Source organism: Mytilus galloprovincialis, chromosome 3 (assembly GCF_965363235.1).
Source record: "Mytilus galloprovincialis chromosome 3, xbMytGall1.hap1.1, whole genome shotgun sequence".
Classification (NCBI taxonomy): domain Eukaryota; kingdom Metazoa; phylum Mollusca; class Bivalvia; order Mytilida; family Mytilidae; genus Mytilus; species Mytilus galloprovincialis.
Window position 1 is genome coordinate 50,253,399 of NC_134840.1, and position 22,140 is coordinate 50,275,538.

The 22,140-nt window shown below is 30.8% G+C and overlaps 1 protein-coding gene and 1 long non-coding RNA gene across 4 annotated transcripts in view; one reads left to right on the plus strand and one right to left on the minus strand.

Annotated features, from left to right (window-relative positions):
* Nucleotides 1-11,518, plus strand: part of LOC143068231 (serine/threonine-protein kinase ULK4-like) — a 34,355-nt gene extending 22,837 nt beyond the window's left edge. For all 3 annotated transcript variants that reach the window (XM_076242129.1, XM_076242128.1, XM_076242130.1), the window contains 10 exons: nucleotides 227-373; nucleotides 1,452-1,590; nucleotides 2,132-2,273; nucleotides 3,642-3,747; nucleotides 4,186-4,355; nucleotides 4,795-4,902; nucleotides 6,889-6,996; nucleotides 7,638-7,712; nucleotides 9,688-9,776; nucleotides 10,781-11,518. In XM_076242129.1, coding sequence (XP_076098244.1) covers nucleotides 227-373; nucleotides 1,452-1,590; nucleotides 2,132-2,273; nucleotides 3,642-3,747; nucleotides 4,186-4,355; nucleotides 4,795-4,902; nucleotides 6,889-6,996; nucleotides 7,638-7,712; nucleotides 9,688-9,776; nucleotides 10,781-10,850 — 1,154 coding nt within the window. In that variant the 3' untranslated portion in view covers nucleotides 10,851-11,518. The remainder of the gene's footprint in view (nucleotides 1-226; nucleotides 374-1,451; nucleotides 1,591-2,131; nucleotides 2,274-3,641; nucleotides 3,748-4,185; nucleotides 4,356-4,794; nucleotides 4,903-6,888; nucleotides 6,997-7,637; nucleotides 7,713-9,687; nucleotides 9,777-10,780) is intronic.
* A 3,466-nt stretch (nucleotides 11,519-14,984) lies between these two features.
* On the minus strand, nucleotides 14,985-18,478 carry LOC143068232 (uncharacterized). The gene is made up of 3 exons (XR_012976143.1): nucleotides 18,390-18,478; nucleotides 16,164-16,401; nucleotides 14,985-15,665 (listed from the first exon to the last, which is right to left on the minus strand). It is a non-coding gene; the product is annotated as an uncharacterized LOC143068232 (long non-coding RNA).
* Nucleotides 18,479-22,140: the final 3,662 nt, after the last annotated feature.

The window sequence follows — 22,140 nt, forward strand, 5'->3', positions numbered from 1 at the left end:
TTTGTAAAATATTTCATAGTTCTTTTATTGATTAAAACAATAAGCAACTTTAATGTGTTTGAAAACCATTATATGCAGCCAATGTTTATGTACAGTTCAATATTTAAAAATAAATTAAATGTTAAAGAGTCTCAAGTAAATTTTTTTTAAATTCTGGGCAGTCTTAAATGTTTAATTAAACACAATTCACAGCAAAAGATACATGTATTTTAAATTACTTTTTCAGGTTCCATAACAGCTAGTGAGTTTGTCAACACCAGTATGTCTGTACTGGAAGGTTTGTCTCAACACCCAGTCATATTAGCAGAATATAGTGAAGTCATACTGGAGAAAATACTGCCTACATTAGCTGATCTCATTGGTAGTCAGAATGGTAAGTTTTTTGTACGTTTATTAGTTTTCAGAAAAGTATGCAATTTAGTCATCATAATAGCATAGCATAGATTTTAATGATCAAATATCTTTAAGCTTTTTATTTTATTTCTGAAAAATTTAAGAAATTATTAGATATTAAAATCATTTTTGTGGTAATATCACTAATAAAAATAGAAAAAATAATAGATATATTTATTAATATGACTGAACAACATCACACTGATACTAAAACTTTATTGAATAAATTGTGTAACAATGATTGTTTCAAACGAACACTGTTTTTATACCCCCACTTTGAAAAAAAAGGGGGGTATACTGTTTTACCTCTGTCTGTCCTTCCGTCAGTCCGTCAGTTCATCTGTCCATCAGTCCGTCAGTCTGTCAGTCAGTCCGTATGTCCCATGAATATTTTCGTCGCATTTATCTCAGGAACTACTTGACAAGGATTTCTAAAATTTGGTTTCAGGGTTTATATAAGTCAGTTATACAGTGTGATGCGTTTTCAGATTCATCACTCGACAACTTCCTGTTTACCGAACACTTGTATCATTTTACACATAATAGCCAAGTTGAAAATGTTCGTCGCATTTATCTCAGGAACTACTTGACAAGGAATTCTGAAATTTGGTTTAAGGGTTTATATAAGTCAGTTATACCGTGTAATGCATTTTCAGATTCATCACACGACAACTTCCTGTTTACCGAACACTTGTATCATTTTACACATAATAGCCAAGTCAAAAATTTCGCATTTTTCTCAGGAACTACTTAACAAGGAATTCTAAAATTTGGTTTCAGGGTTTATATAAGTCAGTTATACCGTGTGATGCGTTTTCAGATTCATCCCTCGACAACTTCCTGTTTACCGAAATATTTCGGCGGGGGTATCATCAGTGAGCAGTAGCTCACAGTTTTATTTGTTTTTCATTTATTTTGCAGCTTCAGTGATAAGCATTTGATGTATGACTCTACCTTTTACAAAAACATCAATGTTTTAATTGAGAAAGATTTAACTGGAACTGTGAATCTTTTTCATCATATTGCCTTCTCTACTTTTCTGTTTTACTTTTCCTTAGGGGATACAAGAGCTCTGTCATTGAGGCTATTTACTGAGGTGGCATCAGTTTACCTTAGTCAGGACCAGTTTGGTGTCGGAGATGTTAAAGTTAATACATCTTTACTTCATAAGACCATCGGTGATAACCTTTTACCGCAGTACGTAAGCTTATCTTTTATTTTGTACAATGCATTGGTTTGAATTTAAATGTTTTGCTCAATTGTCTGTCCTGTTGTGTTGGTTAAGCTTCTCGGAAATGTATGATGGAACTAATCAATAAAAATTTTGTCAACAATCTTCCTATGCAGTAAAATATCCTTAAACTACATTTTAGACACAAGTATTTCCAACAAATCATGATTGAATATTGTTAAACAAAACTTTGTAGTGCAATTTCTGAAATTTTTGCTATGCTTTTGTTACTGCAAAATTGAGATGTGATTGGTTTTGCCAAAATAAAAACTAGCATGAAAATAAAATTGAGAAAGGAAATGGGAATAGCATACAAATTTTAATAGCATTATCTGTATACATCATTTTATCTGCAACCTTAATGGATAAACTCAATTATCAATAGTTAACAAATATTAAAAAAGTTCAGTATTTATTAAAAAACAATGATTAATAAAAATATTTTTTTAACTTTTCTACATGTTTGAACAGATGATTAATGTTAATATTTTTTTAACTTTTCTACAGGTTTGAACAGATTTTGTTGGACCAAGATCCATTGCCAGCATATGGTTTAAAACTTTTGTTAGCATTGTTAGAACAGAACCCTGCATTCATTAAACAGTTTGAACAGCTTGGTTTAGTGTCTGTCATATTCCAAGTTCTGCTGGTAAGTACAATTTTAATTCTGTGTGGATTTTATAGTTCACCTTGGTTAAGAGTGGGTGTATTTGCTTTTCATTGTTTTCTTTACGATCTTATGTTAATATGAAAGACAAATATATGAAAACTTACTCACTGAAAGGAATTTGATTTTGATGGGCTTTAACTTGGATAACTAATTATGAAAATGTTTTTATATGTAGGTGGTACTTTTCATAAAAAAAATATGATAATTGAACATGTTTAACTTCAGGAATTCAATATGGTTAAAACACTTAAAATGACTTGTCAGCTTAGAATTTGACCACAACAAGTTCATGAAAAAAAACTAAATTAACTAGAATTGCATCACACTATTACAGCTTTTACATTAATGCTAGCAAGACAAATCTTTGTTTGGCTTGCTTGCTTTGTGTGTATCAATGTTTGCTTAAGCATGGCAATTAAGATAGGCGGGGCTTCAGCTTGTATACATCATACTTAAATTTTATTGGACGTTACGTTTGAGGTTTAGGACACTTAATTTTAAAACATCACATGACAAATATTCTCACATGTTTCCTCACCTGTAAAAATACAATAATTGGTCAATGAAAGAAAAATATAAACTTAATATTGGTTTTTTTTTTATAACATATCAATCTATTAGTTCAGTTGTTTCCGTGTCTGCCCTTTCATTTATGTAACTCAAGAAAAAATTTCAATAAATGGGTAACAATTGTATCGAAAAGAGAAAATCGAGTGCACCTTTTTTTATGTTAGGGTGTGTTTGAGATGAATATTTTGTCTTGAAAACGTACAAAGGAAGAGTATTTGATACATCATCTCGCTTCAGATTCTATCATTTTTATATAGCAAAGCTACAGTTTGACTTTATAACATAAAAAATCACAATACTAAAAGATGAAATGTACGGGTCAAGTGAAATACCTATCCAATGAATCACAAAATCAGAGTAGGTGTGTTCGAATAGCTATTTTACTAAAAGTATTTGACGACAATCTTTAAGTTGGATGATGAAAATGCATATGTTCGAAAAAAATTTGGTTTCCATTTCTACGATTGTGAAAATAAACTGCCGTAATGGGGAGATAATTTTGACGAAGTAGAATCCTGACTGTATTGTATATTTACAGGTAAGGAAACATGTGAGAATATTTGTCATGTGGTGTTTTAAAATTTAGTGTCCTTAACCTCAAACATAACAGCCAATAAAATTTAAGTATGATGTATACAATCTGAAACCCCGCCTATCTTAATTGCCATGCTTGAGCAAACATTTATACAAACAAAGCAAGCAAGCCAAACAAAGACTTGTCTTGCTAGCATTAATGTAAAAGCTGTAAATTTAATTGTTACTATGAACTTTTCTTAGGATCATCAACAAAACCCTCTGAATAGTGCTATGCAGAGTATTGCAGGAATTATAAATTGTTTGGTCAGCCATAAAGAAACAAACATGCAAGAACTATATGAACAAGGTAAGTTTACATATTGCAAATACATTGTCTGAATAAAACCAGAAACATTAACATTCAGCTTTGAATCCGGTTCCTTACCTGGAAGAAGAATAAACTAAGCCATTTATGTGTGAAAGACAAATCTCAACTTAAATTTGTAAATGAGAAAGTGTAGCTCTGAAGAATAATGTAATCAAAGCCTTTGCTATTGATTTTTGTGTGGATATGGTTTATCATTTTTTCAGCTTTGATCACAGTTTCTCTAGTTTCATTTTGAATTATAAGAATAAAAATATAATTTTATAGTCATTTATAATCATTAATGGGGAGAATATTTTTTACTGGTAATATTGTAGGTTTGATCACAGTACCTCTAGTTTCATTTTGAATTATAAGAATAGAAATATAATTTAATAGTCATGTATAATCATTAATGAGGAGAATATTTTTTGATTTTAGGTTTGATAGATTACTTCACTACGTTAATTTTTGAGGTGTCAGCCGTATGTTTTGAGGGAGATGAACATGGAGGGGACAGTAAAACAGCTGTTGTAATGTTACAAATGTTACTAGATACTTTAAACAGTATATTTAAATATGTATCGGATGTTGTCAGGAAAGCTTTACAGGTATTCTAACATTTTATTCAGTTAAGTTACATTTGATACAAGCTTAAGCAATTTTTTAAAGACTACCTGAAACAAAACTGGAAAAAAAGTAATTAAAAAATCTTTAAAAAAAACCTCAACTGTAACCTAAATTCATAAGTTATGACCAAAACTGCCACCAAGCATGGAAGCACTGTTACCTAAAATTCTAAAAAAAGAGATTTTTAAAAAATAATATGCAGAACCAATTGCTTCTTTGTTAATATGATACATTTTTTATCCCCTTTATAATTGTTCTTCATTAAAAACCAATTGCTATCTTCAAAGATGGCTGCCATGTTATATAAAAGTATCTACCAATGGTAGAAACATATAAATTGTCCTCAACAAATTTTTCTTCATTGTTTATTATTTTTTATGCATGAAACATTGACTAACCTTTTGAATCATACTGTTACAGTCTAAGAAATCAGGAGGTGAGGCTGGAAACAAAGAAGCAGAGGATGCAGAGATGTTACTACTGAATAACAAACCATTAACAGATCTGACATCATTGTTAACACAGTTGGTAGGTGTAGCATTACAATACCTCAACAAACTAGAGTTGTCCACTAAGTTGGACAAATACCCCTTGGCATCCTGGTTTGGTGCTTGAATATGCTAGTGACTGAAATGCTGCAAACCAAAAAGTTGATTATACGAATTTGAACTTTTTCAAATGTTTTATTTGATGTTGTCTCAGATGTATGTACACCTCTGAGTATCATTTCAAGTCTGAGTGACACTGTTTTTGGACAATTGATAGAGTTCACCATGCAATTAAAAGAGAAGTTGTAATGATAAGGTCCATTCTGTCAAAATTTCTAAGTTTAAAATGATACTAACAAAAATGGTCTGGTAATATCATACCCATATGCACATCAGCATATTAGGATCTAACAATGTTCAATTTTTTTATGTATTTGCTATAAACCATGTAGTTTAGTTTAAACATATTTTACTGTCTAAATATACCAATTGGATACAAGTTATAACAACTTAAAATAATCCTCTCCAAATAAGTAAAATTAATATGCAAAATTTCAAGAAGTGGGACGACAAAGTTGGTTGTTAAATTGGTCAAAATTTTTGAGATGAAAGGGGCATTATTCAAGAAAAACTAAATGGATTAAAATTTCCTCCTCATGGTAATTAATGCTTGTGTGAACGATTTGTATTCGCAACATTTTTTAAAGTGAAAAAAAGCTTATTAAGTTTTGTAGAATGTGTCAACTTGGATCTTCTCTTAAATGAATACACAAATGAAGTTTGAAAAGCAGGAAAACAAGGATTAATAGTTCAAAACAGCTTCAATTTCAGTGGCTATTGTTTGTAAATCCAATCTATAAACTTTTTGTAAGGCCAGGGTTTTTTAATTTGTTGGTTTACGGATTTTATCCATGAAAAAGTCGGGCCGGTTGGTCGGGAAAAAAAAGAAAAAAAAATATCTTTCAAGACAGAAAAATATGCAAAATAAATATATATTTCACCTTTCTAACAATATGTTTGTTATGCTATTTTGTAATCTTTGTAATCTTTTCTTAAATTTTAGTTAAATGAAATATTATTGTTCAGCTGTCATAAACATTGCATGACATTGTCTAATAATTTCCCGTAAAAAAAGGGGGGTGCACGGACAAAGAGGAAATTAAATTGTCATTTCACAAACAAGAAAAACAGATTCGCATAACTCTTCATCAATTTCAGAAAATTTGGTGAACAATGATCTTCAAGCACGAAAACTGATAAAGAAAAAAATAGTAAAAACGTCGTCCGAAAATAAGTTTCAACACACGTGTCAAAAACGTAATAGACTCGTCCACTGGAAAAACGAGAATATCGGTTAATCTGTTGTAATGTATTTCTGTTTTTTATATCCAAATGGCAATATTTTTTTTATTATTTATAAAACAAGAAAATTCCAAATGATTTGTTAATATTCAGTACTTTAACTTGATGTCTTCCACCTGTCCACATTTGGACAAGTCTATTTCTATGAGATGATGCATCTAACGGACTGATGTCAAATAAGTGAAACAAACTTATTGTGTAATCGGTTTTAAACCCAGGTTTCGTTCCGCAAAGTTATTTGCGCAAACGACATTTCAAGGTCGGTTATAATTGATTTGTCTATTTTTAGAAACGTAAACTGGAAGTTTTATTTTTTCACAACAGAAAGTGTTATCAATTTTGTTAGTGATTAATGCATTTCATTTCATGAAATTTTTTTTTTTAATTATTTTTCATGGATAATGCATTTGTTAGGGTTGGCGCAATAAAAAAGCATGACAAGTCAATTTTATTTTTATTCTGGAAATCGGCAAAATCGGGTCAGCGGATCCGTAAACCAACAACTTAAAAAATCCTTGCCTAAGCACATTTTCATATATCCTATTAGTTAAGCTATCCTATCAATAACCATACAATTATTATAAACATATTTACTCATAGACAAGTTAATTTTGCAATACTACATAAGTGTTATAGTTTTGAATGTGATTTTCTCTCTTTATAGCTGTGCCATGAGGATACAGATATCCATGATCTATCTACCAAGTGTATATCTCTACTAGTTCAGTTGTTTGGTGGAGAAAACAAAGATTCATTATCCCCTGAAAATATGGTAAAATATTTAACTGTTTAATTAGTTTCGGTACCAAGACAAATACAAGCTTTTGAATTGTCTCAATTAACGTGCAAATATTATTAAAGATGTTAACCTTTGACTCTTGTTCGTTTGTTTGTAACAGAGAATATTTATCACTTTAATACCTTAATTCTATTACAGTATCTGCAAAACCTTAAATAACTGGGAAGTCAAAATCTATTTGTATATGTAACATTTGTTTTAACTAGAATTAACATTTGAGTAAGCTGAACTTATTTGCATGAAGGGCAATATATATTGTACCTGCTTAAAATTGAGAGAATTGTGTGGCTTACAAGTTTATGGTTTACCACCAGTTTTAATAAATTTGACCAAAGTGTCATTGTATAGATATAAAAAAATATAGTATTAAACTTCATTAAACAAATGTACAGATACATGCTTGGCCGGACAGTGACCTATAGTTGTTAATTTCTGTGTCATTTGGTCTCTTGTGGAGAGTTGTCTCATTGGCAGTCATACCACATCTTCTTTTTTATATAGACTCTTGATGTATTTCTCAGAAATGTACAAACTTGTGATCATATTTGTAGGACTATTTTCGTAAGGTTTGATGTATTTCTCAGGAATGTACAAACTTATGATTATATTTGTAGGACTATTATCGTAAGGCTCTTCAGAAAGCAGATGCCAAGAAACAAAAGGTTTTACTAAGGATCATTAAAAGATTGGTAAGTTATATACAAAGCTTATACAAAATGATTATTACCACAAAACACCGATAAAGTACGAAATTTGATGGCTTCACTTCTACTGTTCTTGAGTTAAGGCCCTTTATAAATTGAAAAATTACTAAATCTATTGTTTCCTTTCTAATACCTTTTTTTCCCTCAACCATGTGTTATGGAACTTATACGTCATGCTTATCATAAAATTGTTTTAAGTATGTGAAAAATGATTCATGCATATTTACAAGAGGGGGTGTCATCTGTGACCCATAGACACAGTCTCCATTTATTTTGGTTAAATAAATAATGGACATTGCAAGGGCAGAGGTATCATTAAGTGAACTTATAGGAAAATGTACAACAAATAATGGACATTGCAAGGGCAGGGGTATCATTGAGTGAACTTATAGGAAAATGTACAACAAATAATGGACATTGCAAGGGCAGGGGTATCATTAAGTGAACTTATAGGAAAATGTACAACAAATAATGGACATTGCAAGGGCAGGGGTATCATTAAGTGAACTTATAGGAAAATGTACAACAAATAATGGACATTGCAAGGGCAGTGGTATCATTAAGTGAACTTATAGGAAAATGTACAACAAATAATGGACATTGCAAGGGCAGGGGTATCATTAAGTGAACTTATAGGAAAATGTACAACAAATAATGGACATTGCAAGGGCAGGGGTATCATTAAGTGAACTTATAGGAAAATGTACAACAAATAATGGACATTGCAAGGGCAGGGGTATCATTAAGTGAACTTATAGGAAAATGTACAACAAATAATGGACATTGCAAGGGCAGGGGTATCATTAAGTGAACTTATAGGAAAATGTACAACAAATAATGGACATTGCAAGGGCAGGGGTATCATTAAGTGAACTTATAGGAAAATGTACAATAAATAATGGACATTGCAAGGGCAGGGGTATCATTAAGTGAACTTATAGGAAAATGTACAACAAATAAACCTAAAGCTAGTGGTGAATTGAATAAAATTGAGAATGAAAATGGGGAATGTGTCAAAGCAACAACAACCCGACCATAGAGCAGACAACAGCCGAAGGCCACCAATGGGTCTTCAATGTAGAGAGAAACTCCCGCACCCAGAGGCGTCCTTCAGCTGGCCCATTAAAAAAATGTATACTAGTACAGTGATAATGGACGTCATACTAAACTCCGAATTATACACAAGAAACTAAAATTAAAAATCATACAAGACTAACAAAGGCCAGAGGCTCCTGACTTGGGACAGGCACAAAATTGCGGCGGAGTTAAACATGTTTATGAGATCTCAACTCTCCCCCTATACCTCTATCCAATGTAGAAAAGTAAACGCATAACAATACGCACATTAAGATTCAGTTCACGAGAAGTCCGAGTCCGATGTCAGAAGATGTAAGGAAAGAAAATAAATAAAATGACAATAATACATAAATAACAACAGACTACTAGCAGTTAACTGACATGCCAGCTCCAGACCTCACTTAAACTGTTTGAAAGATTATGTCTTCATCATATGAATATCAGGCACAATCCCTCCGGTTAGGGGTTTAGTATCATACTATCATAAAATATATGACAAGAAAATAACCCGTGTCATGCCAACAACTGTTTAAAAAAAAAAATGTGTTTAGTTCTGATGCAAAGACCCTATAAGTGAATCAATATTCAAGCCAAAATATGCAATCTTTAAAGACCTGACAACAGTATCGTAACTGTATCCCTTCTTAATAAGTCTGTTTAAAGGTTTAAAATAACTACATTAACATATGTACACAATATGTGTATTTTAACATCATCAACTTCATGTTTTTTTTTAATATCAATAGACAATATGGAACAAACCATAAAAGCAAATGCATAAAAAAATCAGTTACCCTTTACCTCAGGGTTGAAAGGGCCTGTTCAAGTGTTGAGAACACTGCAGTAGAATGGAAATAAGTTTTTCTTTTTCTTTTCATTACAGTTAAGTACAGAAAAAGCACACATAGACATGATGAAACAGCATGGTGACGTGTTGGCAAATACCATAAAAAACCTCGTGCAGACAGGAACGTAAGTCACTTTTCCTAAGTCTTTTGCAAGGAGGAGTATGGTTTGTTATATATGATATAATATTCTGTATCTATCTGTGAATAGCAGTCTTTTGATTTCTTAAAATGTAAGTTTGTTTAAAAGATTCATGATTTTTTTGTCCATGTGACATACTATTATACCCCCATTAAAGAGTGGGTTGAATTTGTCAATGCCCTTGTCTGTTCTGCAGTTCTTCATCAGTAACTTTAAATACATATAACTGTACTCAGCTTTTGTATGAAGAAATGATTTGTACAAGGCCTGGAACTTTGTAATGTTGAGTTGTACTGTTTTAAAAAGAGATTTCTAGATTCAGGACAGTTGCTTCCTGTTTACAAAACCCTTAGTAGGGTTTTACTATAATGTCATTACTAGTTTAACAATTTCGTGGAATTCTATGTTCACAGATATATATATATTAGGAAGATACTTTGAATTTCTATTATACTCAATGGACACAGTTACATATTTCTCAGCTACTATATTAATAAATAATTTAATAACTTTGTAAAATTGAGGTGGGATATTAATTAATTAATTAATTTTGATAACTGGCTAGCAGTCACTTGCAGTTTCAAAAAGAAAAATTCAAAAAAAAAAAATGAACTTGGAAGAAAATTCAAATGGAAAAGTCCCTAATCAAATGGCAAAATCAAAAGCTCAAACACATCAAACGAATGGATAAGAATTTACATTACTATAAAAACTGTTTGCCTATATTTTTGTCTTCCAAACATACTTTTCCCCCATGGATAACATTATGGGATAGTTCCCTAAAAATGAACTTCAAGCCTTAATAGGGTTTTAAGCCATAATAAGGAATTCAAATTTAGTTTTGATAGGTAATAAATGGGCTTCTTTAGTTTTTAGTCAAACTTTATTTACAATAGATGCTTTACATATGCATACCATTTAATTTGTATGAAGATTATAACTTTGACCTTTTTTAAGTGTTTTGTATATTTTTTCTGTTTTATTTTTAGATCACATGCAGATGTAGCCTTGTCATCTTTAGCTGGTGAAATACTCAAGATGACTGGATATCTTAAATAATTTATATTATTGGACACAAACTTGCCATAGAAACGATATGTGATTTTGGTTCTCTCATCCGTCCAGAAATTTGCTGATCTAAACACTTTGATGATGTGCTATCTTTTACATTTTCTAAGATGCAACTTAGAAATATAATTGACATTCCGATTTGATATACACTAGAATCTTAATAAGATAAAATATTCTTAATTTTTGTAATTCAATTGTGACCCATTTATAATTAGTTCTTTCCAATCTTCACTTGAATTGACTCCAAATAAGTTTGGGTATACATGTATTTGCATGTAGTCTGACATGAAATGTAAAAGAGTTCAAGATTGTGACTGAAATTTTATAATTAAGTCTAAAACATTTATATCTTGAGTCATGCTGTATTGATTCTACCTAAGAAAGGAAAAGTTTGGTCCAGATACAAGAAACATGTACACTGCACAGCTTTAATTTTTTTTAACTGACAAAAATTTAAAAGTAAGGATTTATAGGTGAATTGTAGGTTAAGATTAAACTCAATACAGGCCCTTTTACAGCCTACATACTTTTATTTTGTAAAGTAATTGAATTGAGAATTAGTTAGTTTGCTTTGGTTGATAAGAGTACCTGGATATGTTTTTCATGAAATTTATATCATTTTGTTTTGCTTGAATCAAATAAATCAGATAAAATGATTTTGTTTTAGTGTTATTCCATTGAATGTAAAACAAATCACAAAACAATTAATTGTTGAATAGTTGACAATTTGACTGTTCTGCCATTGTGTGTCTATTCAAGCATATCTCTTGTTATCCCTGATATTGTTCCATAGTTATGGCATTGTTTTTCATGAAGAGTTATATTTGTTTGCAGAAATGATCTTTCAAAAGCTTTGTACACAGTTATTGTACTCATATTTGGTTCATTAAAACAAGTTTTACTTAGTCAGTAAAAAAAATCTGATGTGTACTTCCAGAGTTGTAAGATATGAAATTAAAACAAGTCTGACAATACAGTTGTAAAATAATTGTTTGATATATTGGTGTTTAATGCCACTTTCAGAACTACTATGAGTGACTTTTTTTGTTAGCCAGTTTTTATTGGTGAAGGAAGCTGTGATATTGATGGCTGTAATACAGAAAGGTTGCATACATTATATGTCCAATCCAGATTAAGGTTGCATACATTATAAATATGTCCCATCCAGATTAAAATCAATATAGAACTCAATGTGGAAAAAAATATACTGTTTACAAACTCGCATGCTGGTGCAACTTAATCAAAACACAAGCACAATGTCTGAACAAAATCAGTATATCTGCAACCCTATCAACACCCGATAAGACAGCTCATGAACAGGTTTGCTTAATATATTACTAGTTAATTGCCATAAAAAACTGATACCGAAATATCATAAACTTCTAAATCATTACAGATAATACTTATTTATTTTACTTGGCTTAGCGGGGTTTATCCAGTTTTGCTTATCATAGACCAGTCCATCTATAGACAGGTGTTTTGGGATAAAATATGTAAACACTATATATGTTTTCAAAGTAAATTGTGAGACAGATCCCCATGTCAACTGGAATAAGTTCATTGAAGCCTGATCAGTTGAAAAATATTGGTAATATAACCACACATTTTCAATAAACCAATATATCTGTGATATACCAACCTATTATACCCACAGGTACTTTGATAATACAGTCAATATGTCATCTAGTAGTGAAAACACCATGTTCATTGTAAATCCTAGTCTTCACTACAAATATGTGCACAACTAACAACTTAGAAATACACACTTTGTAAGAATGAGACAACAGATTGAGAACACTACAATGGAAAGGAAAACAATTAATTCTAAGAGAGAAGTCGTCCTGCTTACAAAGTAATAAAAAAATGTATGAAATTCACCATGACAAATTCCAACATCCAGATCAAATGTTGGATTTATAGATAATATTTTTTACATATCAATGTCACAAGTTTAGTCGATGTTGAAGACATGTCTTCGTAACTTCATACAGGAATTATTATATAGAAAGGAAAGGAGTTAGCAGTATCCTTTAACTTTACTTTCCGCTATATACTAGTAGATGATGGTCTCTCAATAAATAATTTTCTGCTTTTTATTTTGTGAACTGTCTGTCTGTTTTTTCTCTTTCTTTTTTTGTTAATTATGACGTTGTCAGTTTATTTTCGGCTTATGATTTTGAATGTCCCTTCTTTCTTTTACAAATTTGTTTTTGATGAGAAAGATGTAAAAATTTTTGTTCAAGTGGCAAATGTCAATATGTATATCTAAAGAAACTTTATAGTGATGGTCTCAATCTTTCAGTTCACCATAACTTTGCTGCAAATGTGGTCGTGTTCAGACCACACAATTTATACTGAGTATGACAAGAGTTGTAAGGCATGTATGTATCTAATTTTTTCTCCCGAAAATCAAAAAGTTTCATGGATCTTAAAAGGAAACATTTGTAGCTCTGGCATTATCTGCGTCATTGTCACAAATGTTCTCACAATTTTTTAATCTATATCAAATTTTACATTAAGATTGGCATGTGTCCTAAATTTTCCAATCATTATTAGCTCACATGACCTGAAAGGTCAAGTGAGCTTTTCTCATCACTTGGCGTCCGTCGTCCGTAAACTTTTACAAAAATCTTCTCCTCTGAAACTACTGGGCCAAATTTAACCAAACTTGGCCACAATCATCCTTGGGGTATCTAGTTTTAAAAATTTGTCCGATGACCTGGCCATTAAACCAAGATTGCCGCCATGGCTAAAAATAGAACACAGGGGTAAAATGTATATTTTGGCTTATATCTTTAAAACCAAAGCATTTAGAGCAAATCTGATATCGGGTAAAATTGTTGATCAGGTCAAGATCTATCTGCCTAAAATTTTCAAACGAATCGGACAACCTGCTGTTGGGTTGCTGCCCCTGAATTAGTAATTTTTTAGGAAATTTTGCAGTTTTTGGGTTATTATCTTGAATACTATCATAGATAGAGATAAACTGTAAACAGCAATAATGTTCAGCAAAGTAAGACCTACAAATAAGTCAAACATGACCAAAATTGTCAGTCAACCCCTTAAGAAGTTATTGCCCTTTATAGTCAATTTTAACAACTTTTTCGTCATTTTTTGTAACTTGTACAAAAATCTTCTCTGAAACTACTGGGCCAAATTTAAACTAACTTGGCCACAATCATTATTGTGGTATATAGTTTTAAAATATGTCCGATGACCCCACCTACCAAACAAAATGGCCTGTCATGGCTAAAATTAGAACATAGTGGTAAAATGCAGTTGTTGCCTTATATCTTTGAAACTAAGACATTTAGGGCAAATCTTTCAAGATTTAAATGTCCATCAGAATAAGATCTATCCCCTCACAAATTTTCAGATGATCCTACAACCCGTTGTTGGGTTGCTGCCCTAAAATTGGTTATTTTAAGGACATTTTGCAGTTTTTGGTTATTATCTTGAATACTATTAGAGATAGAGATAAACTGTAAACAGCAATAATGTTCAGCAAAGTAAGATTTAAAAATAAGTCAACATGATCAAAATTGTCAGAGAACCCCTTTAAAAGTTATTGTCCTTCATAGTCAATTTTGAACAACTTTTCGTCATTTTTGTAACTTGTAAAACTATGGGCCAAATTATACCAAACTTGGCCACAATCATTACTAGGCTATCTATTTTTAAAAAGTGTATAATGACCCCGCCTATCAACCAAGATGGCCGACATCAGTAAATACAGTAACAGGTGAGCGACACAGGCGCTTGAGAGCCTCTAGTTTTACTTTTCAAGGAATGTTGATAAACTGCAATGAATGTTTTATTCTACCCTTTTGGAGCACCTGAGATCACCCCCAGTTTTCTATGGGATTCGTGTTGCTCGGTCTTTAGTTTTTTATGTTGTGTTGTGTGTGTACTATTGTTTGTCTGTTTGTCTTTGTTTGGTTTTTTTTACATTGCGTTGTCAGTTTATTTTCGACTTATGAGTTTGAATGTTTCGCTGGTATTTTTGGCCTTTGTTGTGTGCAAATTTGTGATAATTTGTCCTTTTTAACTTTTACTAATTCGTGCGTCACCTATGCGTCTTAGTAGACCAAACGCGCGTCTGGCATAAATACAAAATTCAAATACTGGTATCTATGATGAGTTTATTAATAACAAAAATAACAATATGAATAAATGTAATGACATATACACATAAGTTGAATGAAGCATACGAGACCATGTGTAATTCTTAATACTGGAACGAAGGTTGAACGGAAAGAATCACATTATCGTATCAAAATGTTTTTTTTTCTAATTTCTTTGCCTTGGAAGTAATTCAACAAATGTTAAGAGATTGATAGTTATAAAATGGTATACAAATGATGTCTACTTTGAAACTTTCGGTTGTCTGGAACCTACAAACCTGTCATCATCTGATGTTGGCATTTCAAATATGGTCCAATAAGACAGATAAAGAGGACATTGGACAAGAAGGTAAAAAATTGATAGTCAAAATATCAAAAATATGTTAGAACTCCCGCTAAATATTGAGTACAATTAAAATTATTTTTATTTTACCAAATTTTATTTGCTGTTTTCAGAATAACACGAATTTGTCCCTTTGTTGTAGTTAGTACATGAAATTTAAAGGGAACAATTAATTATTAGACCAACAGATACGAAATAAAACAACATGACATTTATTGATTGTAATTGTTGATGTACTGTTTCTTTACACGTGACTGCTGTTAAAAGTTCTAACATTATCTTCAGTCTTCTTGTTTTCACTGTTTCTTCAATATTTGACATATCTTCTACGGTGAACTAGAAAAGAAGAAAATTAAATTAAATATTAGTCATTCATCTTTGTAGTATATATAATAAATCATTTGACTGACTGGATGCATATTATTTTCTTAACTATGACATTAGCGTTTCAACAGCACATTTCGCTCACCTCCAAATTAAAATCGGGTTCACGTTGCTTCATGTTTTTTTTTAATTTTTGGGGGGAAAGTTTGAAAAAATATAGTTTTTGTGTGTTCATGCTTTTTCACTTTTGTCTTTTTTCGCCTTATGGTTGTTTGAAACACATCTATTTTATTATTTCAACAAACTGATAATAATTGTTATAAAAGTTGAAACGAATCTAAGCAATGCAGAATTATCTTGGAAGAACTAATAAACATTGTATATATTTTTTTATTTTTTTAAATACAAATGTCCCAATTGCCTTGAATTAAAAAAATACCATATTAGATACAAAATAAAATTATAAACACATTTCAGTATAACCTCATTACTTTATCAGTTATAACTCACCGCTGATTGGATGGTACATTGGTGGTGGGAGAAGGAATGGCCTTGGTGGTGGGGGAATTGGGTATCCAACACCTCCTATTCCGTTCAAACCTCTATTGATTCCTCCTAAGAAGAATGGAAGTCCCAATCCTAAGCCAAAAGCCTGACCAGATGACAAACCACTCAAGAATTGAGCTTGAATGGTGCATGAGCAGACCAGAACAACACACAATACAATAGCTAGCTTGTTCATTTTTGTCTGAAAAAAAAATTTTCATTAGTATTTTATTTTGAAATTATTTCATATTTTACTTTATCAAGTACCAAGACTTATTATGCAGTTCCAAATCTTAAATGTGTTTCAACAACAAAAAGGTAAATAAAAAGAAGAAAAATGCTTGTATTCTTTGTATAGCAGATTATACTTCACTTTTATTGTTTATTGTATCGAAAAGTTGGCTAAAATCTGATAAATAGACCAATCGAATGCTTGTTTTTAGCTGACTGTAATTCAAGTAATGCAATAGGTTTTATCAAATTTAACAATTCTTGTTGACCAAAAAAGAACATAGTTGTCGCAGAGTTTATATATTGATGTTCGGATCACAGCTCATGCATTTAATAATTTAGGGTACAAAATGTACAGACATTTGGACATATTTTGACCTTCTTAAGAACATTATGACTTTGGCAATCGTAAACTAAATATTATTTTGACACAACTTAGGTGCTCAGCTTCTTTTTTGAATTATGATCTTAACAGAGTCAACATTATTTCAGATCCGTCTTGTAGTTGTGGTGCTAAGTGCGAAGATTCACGTCACTTCTTTTTTTATTGTCCTAATTATTCGAATATAAGAACCAAATTATTTAATAATCTACAGTGGTTACCAGATAACTCGCTACTAAATTTGAACATCTTAACCTCCGGCGATACGTCTTTAACTAATGTTGAAAATGAAAGAATTGTAAAGAATGTATATGAATTTATTAAAAAGTCTTAGAGGTTTCTAATTGTGTAATATAGCACATAATAAAGTGCAAATACATGCATATTGTGTAAAACCAGTCACATCATCACACACCATCTCTTCACAGTTCAAATATTTTATATATATATATATATATATATATTGTTTGTATGCATGCTTTGTAAATATTCTAGTGTTATAAATTGTTATGGGAGAAGACTATATAAGTTTGATTAACTTGTGTCTCATCCCTTTTGCACATTTACGCAAATAAAATATGTTTAAACGAAGGTGAGTCTTAAAACTAACAATCCAACTTTTAAAAAAGTTAATGTAATATTTAGACGTTATTAATGAAAAATTTTGTTAAGTAACTGGACAAAGAAATATCATGTGTTGTTGTAAGGTTTAATCCAAGAATCGTTAGTTGATTTACATATACATTTGAAATTGAATTGCATAAATATTTAGTAACTTGAATTGTTAGATCAATAATAAGTCTCTATACAAAATGGTACAAAGAAATAAAATGCTTAAAAAACATATTAAGTTCATATTTAAAGTACTTTTGGGATGTGTTAAACCAATACTTCGCGTGTGGTATATATCTTATTTGATTTTTAACTAAAATTGTAAACAATTTTGTCACAATTCATTTTAATCTAATACATTTTTTGTTTAAAAGAGAATTAATACATTTCTATGAAAATTGGATCTTTGAGATTAAATGGTTGTAGTTTTTACTCTGGATTGGTTTCCATAAGATTTGAGTTTTATATCAAAATTTATCATTATGATGTTGCCAGACCTACTAGATAGGGTAAACGTTTGTTTAATAGAGCATTAGAAAAAAATATTATTTGCTAAAACGTTATAAAAAATTTTAGATTTACTTGTTCTTGTTATAATAATCCAAGAAAATATTCAAAGACATATTCTTTTTTTTTCTTTTTTTTTTGTGTGTTAAATATCTTTAGTGTACCAAATAATACTTTATTTATATTTGTACCTAACCGTAGTATTTATGACAGAATTCATGCTCTTGCACTCTTGCATTCAGATTTTATACTTTAATCGCATACTAGTAGTTAAATATTTCCCCCTATTATATCAATAAAGTCTGTGAAATAAAATAGAAATTTAAACATAAAATTCCCTAGCTCTCTATAAAAAGTAAATAAGAAATATACTATTTTCAAACCAAAATATTATACTTGAAAAGCTATTGGTACATTCTTAATGCCGTTACCGTTTAGTATATAGAAATGAATCTTACCTTTAGTTGATAGCACCAAGTGATATGATGTCCTCAGCGATAGTGGACTTTTTATATAGGTCTAGACCTGTAACTAACTGACATGACTGATGGTGTTGTTGTTCATTGTTTGTCCACCCCGTTACATAAGGCAGACACATTTACATGTAATTAACGTCATTTTACAAAGTTTTTGTGATTTTTGTAACATCATTTTATTTGATGGACAATCATGGTTTTATGAATTTGTTAGTCATATAACACATGTAAGAAAATTTGTTACCTTAGTGACAAAAAGTTCAATTAACCATATCCAAAACCATTTTAAAATCAACCAAAATCTATGTATTTTTATATAGATTACCTTTTGACAGGTTGTTGATATTCTTTTTTTTTTGTATTTGTGCTAAACTATAGTCATAAAAAATGTTTTTAAATATATATATTTTTCAATATGTATTTTTTACAACTTCCAGGTATATTTGTTTTTGGCTGATTTTTGGTGGGGGGGGGGGGGGGGGGGGTATTTTGTCTCATTTAATATTTTAGGTCACATACAGATAAATATAGGCTTATCGTCTTAAGCTAGTGAAATAGTCAACATGACTGGATCTTAATACCTAAAAGATTTATTGGACACAAAATTGTCATAGTAACAATATTTGTTGTTGGTTTTTTCATCAGTGCTGATATAAGCTCAACTCTGATGATATACTATCTTTTATATTTACGAAGATTCTAATAATGACTGATATAAACTTGAAAATTTGGTAAATATTTTTGAGTGGATTGTATGTTAAGATTCAACTCAATACAAGCCCTTTACAGCCAGCATAATTTAGTTTTGTGAAGTAATTGAGAATTAGTAATGTTTCTTTGGTTGATAAGAATACAATGTATATGTTCTACATGAATTTGTATTTTTTTGTTTGATTGAATTAATTGATTCGTTTTATTCCATTGAATGTCAATCTAATCGCAGACAATTTATTGTTGAATAGATGACCATTGTAAAATCATTTTGTAAGAATCCGATGAAAATCATTTAAAAATCATGAACCTTACTAAATTTAGCTTCTTTGGCATATGAGCTTTGATGCTAGTAAATCTGATACGTACATTGTCGGAGTAATATATGTTGTATATACCAAAGAGAAACTGCCCTTTATTTCTCTATTTCATGACATACTATGTGAAATGTATACATTTATGTTGTTTATTCTTTAGTTTTCTATGTTGTGTCATGTGTGCTGTTGTTTGTTTGTCTTTTTCATTTTTAGCCATGGCGTTGTCAGTTTGTTTTAGATTTATGAGTTTGACTGTCCCTTTGGTATCTTTCGTCCCTCTTTTCAAGCACATCTCTTGCTATTTCTGATGATGTTCCATAGTTATGGCATTTTAAATTGACAATTCTGATTTTGTTTCATAATGAGTTATAAAATTATAAGTATTCAGAAGTGATTTTTTTGAAATTTAAAAACATATTTGGTTCAATGAAGCAAAGTTTGCCTTTAAATATATATATATTTGTTTTCAATCTGTTCTTCCAGAGTTGCGGTACTTTAAATGCAAAATTGAAAGAATGTCTTCCAGTACAAATGTATACTGTATAAGGTCGGTGAAAACAAGTTCCCTTTTAAATTGTTTTCCCATTCTGTCTATAATGGGTTCGTTGAGAGGTACTCATTTTCATGGGTACAGGTGAACTAGGAATTTTAATGTCCAACCAAATACATATCTTTATGAGATTGTTTGCAGACTTACACAAAATCACGAAATCAAATATCCACGAAAATACAATTTTTCTTCAATACACGAAAATTGGTGTCCACGAGAAAATAGAGAAATCCACAGTTTAAGGAATTCTGATTGCCAGAATTTGAGCAACTTTCCTTTCTTGATTCTAATTCTATTTACTTATGTCTATTCACATGCCGGTAATAGTAATCCTACAATCTATATATATGTGTTTGTTATGTCTATTTTCAGATTTGTTTTAATTGAATGAATAATGGAAAGGGTAATCATACATGATTTGAATAGATATGTGTTTCATCATTTCTTAAGGATCTATGGATCAGCATGTTGAGAGGTTTAGCTAGCTATACAACCAGGTTAAATCCAACATTTTCTATGTTCAAAAATTTCTGTACCAAGTCAGGAAATTGACAGTTGGTATAAATTCGTTCGATGTATTTGAGCTTTCGATATTGCCATTTGATTATGGACTTTCCTTTTTGAATTTTCTTCAGTGTTTGGATTTTTGCGATTTTACTTTTTGATATGATCACAAAGACAGATCTTAAACTATAAAAGCATGCATTTTCAACCTGTGTAATAATGATCAATAGGAGACTACCTACAAATATACTACATCTAGTTATATCCCCTTGCTTTGTAAAGCAGACGATTTACAGTGATGGTGGAGTCCAAAAGATAGTTCATTCTTCCGTCACACTTTTGTCTCCGCAATTGCTACAAATGTGTTGCCTGCCAACCAACACGGCCGACATTGAGGTAAAAAGTTTTGTCAATTGTCTTGAACACCAAATAGATCGAGAAATTTTGACAGCTGAAAATGTGGGCAGAACGTTGAGATCAACCTACAGTTTATTTACATCAAAACTGTCAGACAACTGCTTATAGAAGTTAAATAACTTTTTTCACATTTGCTTATTATCTTGAAAGACTTTAATAGATAGAAGAAACTGTAAACAGCTCAAAATTCTATCATTAAATCAACACCAATCATGTCAAACTTTTTTGAATTTATGCATATTGTCCTGCAAATAAAATTGATACACAGAAACGTTTAATTGCAAAAAGTGAACAGCCAGATAAGATCTTCAGCATCGCCAAAATTGTCATTTTTAAAATTCCTTTTAGGAGTTGTTGTCCTTAAATGACGATAATAACGGGTTTTTGATTTTGCATCTTTGGCAAAACTATAAGACGGATAGAAACTGTAAACAGTAACAATTACCAACAAGACACAATCAACAAATATGTCGACAAAGATAAAATTGTGCATTCACTTCCTATAGGAGTTACTGACCATCAATTATGATGTCCGCCCATTTTTCTGTTTATGGCAAAAACTATAATAGCGAGAAAAACAGAAAAAATATCAGTAAAACAAGATTAACAATAAATATTGTTTTGTCGTGAATTATACTTTAGTCTATAATGTTAGAGAGAAGCCATTGTTAAAATTACATAGATTTAAATAAGTGTTGCTTTGTGCACACTATTAACTAACACTAGCTGAAAGTATCAAACCTGTTGATATGCAATCATTTCGTTTTACACTGTAATATCGACGTCTGTACTTTGGAAAGAATATTACATACATTAAAATCACAACAGGTTCATCCAGATTAAATATGAACAGAACTAGAATGTGAAATACACCAAAAAAAAAAGGAATTTATTTTATTTAGTTAGTCTTTATTTGCAAACTAGCAAACTGGTTCTACTCGATCAAATCACTAGGGAAATTGTCTGAACAAAATCAGTATATTAACAACCCTATCAACAATCATTCTACGCTAAAAAGAAAGCCTCAAAAGAAAGCTCCAGACTTTTATGCTAAATAAAGTATAAGTCTATCGATAATCACTTTAAACTAAAACGAAAGCCTCAAAAGACAGCTCCAACCGGTGTGTTTTATAAATCACTTGTATACCGCAATAAAGAGCTGTTAGCAAAATAGCATAAAGTTCAAAATATAGAGAGCCACACCCTCAACTAATCGTTACATCTGTGAAATACC